This window comes from Cucumis sativus, unplaced genomic scaffold (genome assembly GCF_000004075.3).
Source record: "Cucumis sativus cultivar 9930 unplaced genomic scaffold, Cucumber_9930_V3 scaffold53, whole genome shotgun sequence".
Taxonomy (NCBI): domain Eukaryota; kingdom Viridiplantae; phylum Streptophyta; class Magnoliopsida; order Cucurbitales; family Cucurbitaceae; genus Cucumis; species Cucumis sativus.
Window position 1 is genome coordinate 123,279 of NW_022279553.1, and position 6,059 is coordinate 129,337.

The 6,059-nt window shown below is 35.2% G+C and overlaps 1 protein-coding gene across 1 annotated transcript; it reads left to right on the top strand.

Moving 5' to 3' along the window:
* Window positions 1–1,615: 1,615 nt before the first annotated feature.
* On the top strand, window positions 1,616–5,016 carry LOC116405985 (U11/U12 small nuclear ribonucleoprotein 31 kDa protein-like). Its single transcript, XM_031889700.1, has 3 exons — window positions 1,616–1,853; window positions 1,949–2,486; window positions 4,925–5,016. The coding sequence occupies exons 1-2, from the start codon at window positions 1,656–1,658 to the stop codon at window positions 2,450–2,452; spliced, it is 702 nt and encodes a 233-aa protein (XP_031745560.1). The 5' UTR covers window positions 1,616–1,655; the 3' UTR covers window positions 2,453–2,486; window positions 4,925–5,016.
* The last annotated feature ends 1,043 nt before the right edge of the window (window positions 5,017–6,059 follow it).

The following is a 6,059-nucleotide window of genomic DNA, read 5'->3' on the forward strand; positions in this document are numbered from 1 at the left end:
TATCCAACAAAAAAATGGGCTCAAGCCCAAGTCGAATAAGCAGATGGGCCCAAGTTCAAACTCAACTCACAAATGGGCTCAAGTCCAAGCCCAACAATCAAATGGGCCCAAGTCCAAGTCTAGCAAGCAAATGAGCCCAAGTTCACCTAAAGCCCATGAAATTTCTCTATAAATAGAGACCATTGCCATTCATTTTAAAAGGGGTCTTTGGTTGAATAAAGAATTGAACCTCTGAAGTACTGAAGAATTGAAGATTCAAACTTCTACAAGCTCTCAAGACGTCAAAGTTCATATCAACCTGGAGATCAACAACTTCTGAAAGTTGGAAGATTAAACTTTCCTTGGGTTCCATAAGATCGAAGTTCAAATCAACTTGCAACTACAATATCCTAAAGATCGAAGATCAAAAAGTTATAAGTTTTAACTTGTATTCGAGAGAAAGCATCAAATGAGTAAATACTAGAGGTTGTATGCACAATATTCATCAATATATAAAGTTCAATTCCACGAAATACATTTATTCGAAATCTCGTGTGAACAGTGAGAATATGGTTAACCAAGTTTAAATATATAATGCAACAATACAAACGTAGTGACCATAATCACAAAATTTAAACCGAACTCAAACAACACATGAACATAAAATAAAAAGCAACATACCAACATTGTTTACTATCGAATAATAGTCCAAATCAAGTCATGGATTGGTCAAACATTATCTTTAGGAGAATATTACAAAGAAAAAAAAGTATGAAAAAGTGCATTTTATAAAATATTGTTATAACTAAACTAAAAGTATTTTCTTGAATAACCTAAAAAAACTCATTTTTGTTTAACATTTTTTCTAAAAACTTCTTAAAATAAAAACACAATCGTGTTTTAAAATATATATTTTAAAAAATATTTATACGTACAAATTTCTTTTGTTTGTTATATATACTAAAAAATATTTTATAAAAAATCTTCAAGACTAATCGATGACAACGGTCGTCGAAGTTGATTATCGGAAGTTCGTCGATGGAGTCACTAGAGATGATGGTGGGAGATTGGCCGACCATGATCATTGAAGATTAGCCTAAACCCAAAAGATAAATAATTTTTTTGTAATAAAAGTAAACTAACATTTGACTGAACAATTTTCTCTATTCCTTTTGACTTCTTTTGGATTTTTTTTCTTTTTCAAAATAAGAATGGTCACTTTGATTCTCAATTTTGTCGGATTATAATAATTTATACTCAAACACATATTATAATAACTCGTACTATAATAATTTACACATAAACACAAATTATAATAACTAATATTATAATATTATGTACCCTAAACACGACTATAACAACTTAAACTATAATACTATGCACCAAACTTCTCCTAAAAGAATTTGTTTATATGAATATGATGTCTCTCTAAAGATGAAGAAACAATTTATTTATAGAGAGTGATATTGCAAAAAGTTAGTGAAACTTAGGAGTGAGCATTGACTTTAAAAAAATCAATTCAAACAATCGAAATTAACCAAATCTATTTATTATTTAATATTAAATAAAACAAACCGCTCATAGTAATTGTCTCGTTCCTAGATTTGGTCGATTTCCTAAACCTTAAGTCTATATTTTCATTCTATAGGTTTTGTTTACAGCACTCGGGTGAAAAAATGGCGCCCAAGGGAAAGAAAACCAATAGCCCTACTAGCGACAGCGACGAGGACGAAACCTTCTATTACCGGTATCCCTCCGCCCCCTCTTCTGACCCGTCGCTGCCGTCGTCTTCACAGTCGCACTTCTCATCGCAATCGCACTCATCGCACACTCACACTCACACTCTTCCACTAAGTCTGGCGGTGGTTCTGGAGGTTTGGTTCCTTCGAAGTCTACTCTCTATGTTTCCAATTTCGACTATTCACTCACTAATTCCGACCTCCACACTCTCTTCTCCAACTTTGGTAAGATCGCTCGTGTTACGGTGTTGAAAGATCGACAGACTCGCAAGTCTCGCGGCGTTGCCTTCGTCCAGTTTATTTCTCAGGACGACGCGGTGAAGGCCGCGAAACAGATGCACGGGAAGATTTTGAATGGCCGTGTTCTTAAGGCTGCTATAGCGACTGATAATGGTCGTGCCGCTGAGTTTATAAGGAAGAGGGTTTATAAGGATAAGAGTAGGTGCTACGAGTGCGGCGCAATTGATGGGCATTTGTCTTATGAATGCCCTAAAAATCAATTGGGGCCAAGGGAGCGACCAGAACCGAAGCGGGTAAGAAGGGGTGGAGTTGGTGCTAGGCACGAGGAGGATTGGGGATCGGATGTTGGAGAAGGGTTTGAGGATGACAATTGGGCCTCGGTGGTGGACGGAGATGCAGACCAGAGACTCCTGACTGGCGGTGAGAACATTGTAGAGAAGAAAAAAGAGAAGAAAGCAAGTTATTTCAGTGACGAGAGCGACGAAGATGATTAACTGAGCCTGTCTCTTTGGGAAGAGTTTGTAAAAGGTGCGTGGTTTTTACTATTGTATTGTTTTTATCTGCCGTTCCATTATATTTTGAACCTCTATTTCTGGTTGATTTTGGTGCATGATTTTTGGGTGGCATTGTTAGATGAGATAAAGCTTACAGAGTTTAGATTTTGGGCTGCCGGGTGCGATAAGTAATAATGAGTTACAGGTATGTAGTCTACACTTCGTGGTAATGTCAGGAGTAGTCAGGATTGGAATACTAACTCTTAACCTATGGCACTTGCTCTCCACCAATAGGTTAGTAATTGAAACTAGAAATGTTATGTTGAATTCAAAGACTCTCTTTGGAGAGCTGAAATGTATGAGTTTAATTACAAATCGGCTCTAAAACGCTGAATCCAACCATTGGTTATTGATTACATTACATTACAATCTCATCCGATGACGGTCTACCGAATACCCAAGGATTTAGGCACCGCTGTTAACAGTATATGAGCACTACACTGGAATTTGGAAGTGGTAATAAATACTCATCTTCCAATGCCTCCTGTTTTCTTTTAAGAGTTAAGGATTTCTGCAGTCAGAGAGTATAAGTTGCTTATTCAATCTCATGAGCATGAGCAATATTTGTATTTTTGTACATTTTGGAATTCCCATATCATGATCTCGGCGTTTAATGCCAAGGGCTTGATTTCCCAATGTGCCAAGACTTGTCCAAAGGATTCTTTGATCAAACATTATTGTTATTATTATTCTTTTTGAGGAGACATTTCTTTTATCAGAAACATATAAATAATTTCATTGATGGGATGAAATTACAAAAGAGCACATATGCTGCGAGAGATTACAAAGATTATTCCATTGTGATATAAGAGAAGTAAGATTGTAATAATGAAAGTGTGGGGTGAATTTACACCAAGTGAAGGTTGTATACAAAAGATGATCGAAAAGTGAGTGAAGTCGGATTCCTTATCTTTGAAAGTACGATGGTGGCATTTGTTTCAGATGAGCCAAAAGAGAACTCTTCACTAAGATTAGATGAAAAGCAAGGGTGGGGAACTCCAGAAAACCCAAGGGACTTGGGAGAAAAATCAATCCAATGACATCAATCGATAATGAGAGTGAAGTCATTACTTAAACCTTTAAAGTGGATACACGTTCACCAATTTTAAGGTTCATACCTTGTGGTTTGGATCAGTGTTAGGTGGTCTGCTCTCTTCTAGTTAGCATCATAGTTCAACATTTTAACCTAATATATTGTAATCCTCTTCTTCCTACTGACTATTTGTCCATTTAGGCACATTTTCTAATAATTTTGCTTTTAGTTTTGTTTGTTTTCTTCTGTTCAAAGACTAGGAAAGAAAAAGTAGTTTTCAAGAACATTTTTATCAATTGTTCAAAGAAGTTTAGTCATAAGTAATTTTCATAAGCATAATTTTGTGAAACAAAATTGTTGCCAAATAGAGGCTTAAGTTTTTTTAGCTTTCAACTTGACTTTGTGATCAATCTCTTCATGTTTGAAAGAAGAAGGCATTTGCCACATTTTAGCGAAGAAGGCATTTGCCACATTTTAGCTTTCTCCCCTTTACCACTTTGTTTTAGTGGAGCTACGTGAGGAAAAGGTGCCATGTCTCTGAACTATTTTGATTTATCATTCATATAATTTCTTACTTCTAAATCTCTGATGTACCGCAAAAAATATTGCTAATATATTTGAATCTATCTATTCTATAACTTATATTCTTGCACTTTCAATGCTTTGATCATAGTCACAAGATGTGTGTGGAAACAACAAAATGCAACCTTAAACATATTGGGTTAAAGAAATATTCGATATCACTGATTTCAACTTTTGATTATCACTGATTCATCTATAATTTTGGCTGGATCCATGATCTTCCTAACTCATAGTAGTATATGTTTATCATAACCAATACGTCTTACTGTCGTTACAACATCTTTGTGGGTTTTTGTTATTGTTTTGCTTTGTTTTAGCTGTTGGTTTATTTGACTAGTGACTTACATGAGATTTAGTCTACCTTGACATTTCTCATAACACGACCCGTCCTTGTCTTCTGAGCTAAGAGGATCAGGCTTAGTCAAGTCTACCGTCACATTTCAATTTAATGATCTATTATGTTTGATTTTTCGTGAATTTGTGTTACTTAATGATCTATTTTGTTTCTCGCTTATCAAATAATTGGAATTAAGAGGAGATTTGTTTAACATTTGATGAGAATGGTGATGCGTTAAAGATTCGATTTTATTGCCAAGTGTCTTCGTGAGATTATGTCTTTCGGTAGTGTTGAAAGAGCTACTGTTTCTAATTTTGGTTCATTTCTTGTTATGGGAGATTGGTTTAAGATATGGAATAAATGTAGTTCATTTCAGGGTAATAATGTTGCAAAGCTTTTTAATATTCCTTCACACAACCATGGTTCCCTGTATTCAGTCACCTTTATTTTCTTGTGGCAGGCTACATTAAGATATATCAAGGTTGGAGACCAAAGTTGAGAGGCTAAAGTCGGTAGTACAAGTTAAAGATAGGGAGATTGCAACAGTTACACGAATAGTACAATCTCGAGACTTGTCTAAATTCTATGATTTCTCTCTATTTAACATTGAACAAGGAAGTTCTTTTCCACAGGAAGCCAAAGGTAAGGCTGCTTTTAAAGCTCAAATTGACAAGCTACAGTAGGAAAATGTTGAACTCCAGAGAAGGGTTATTGGCAATCAGGTTATGGTAGTTGGATGCTGTGAGATAGATACTAGTTTCTATGTAATAATTTTAGTACTAATGTTGTTTTCTGTTTGTGTGCAAAGCAAGTAAGAACTCAACAAATACATGAGATGAAGAAGAAAGAAAAGGAGTACATCAAATTGCAGGTGAGAACCTTTTAGTTATTTTTCGGTTCTAGGCTCAAGTTGGACTCTGTTAGAGGTGTTTATTATTTACAACTGAGATAGGAGCTTTTGTATGTCTAAACCAAGTCTTAAGGGAGAAAAAGAAAGAATTCCTACCAAACCCTTCCACCAAGACCATAGAATTCCCTTGAAGAGGCAGAATACATAATCATCAGTCTAAAGCTTACAGTACTCAAGAGACAAAAGAGTTGAATTGAAATGTTCATCATGTTTGAAATGCCAACAAAGTTAAATGGTAGATGAGATGTGTTGAATTCGTGATTGACTCAAAGTAAGTTCATCAACAATACGTAATATTTTCTTCTTCTTGTGTTCTTATTACAGTTTCTTTTTAATTTCTCAGTATTTCTGTGCTTACTAGGGGTGAGTAGAGATCTTATACATCTTAGATTGGTATTTCCAAGTGCTGTACTTTCGTACTTTTAAAGTATTTCATTTGGATGTCATCTACCTCTAAGCCTAAACGCTACAATGACAATGGAAGATATTAGGCTGTGCAGTAGGTGATAAATTTCAGGTTTCTCTTAGGGTGGAATTAGAAGAGAATCTAGGTGTTTTGTACACAGAAAAAGAGAGGGAATATAAATGATGATTGATCATGTAAGCAAATAATGTGTTGTTTTGTTAAGGAGTCAAAGGGAATTTAGATGAATGGGGACAGGTTGGAAGGAGTGATTAGATTTAT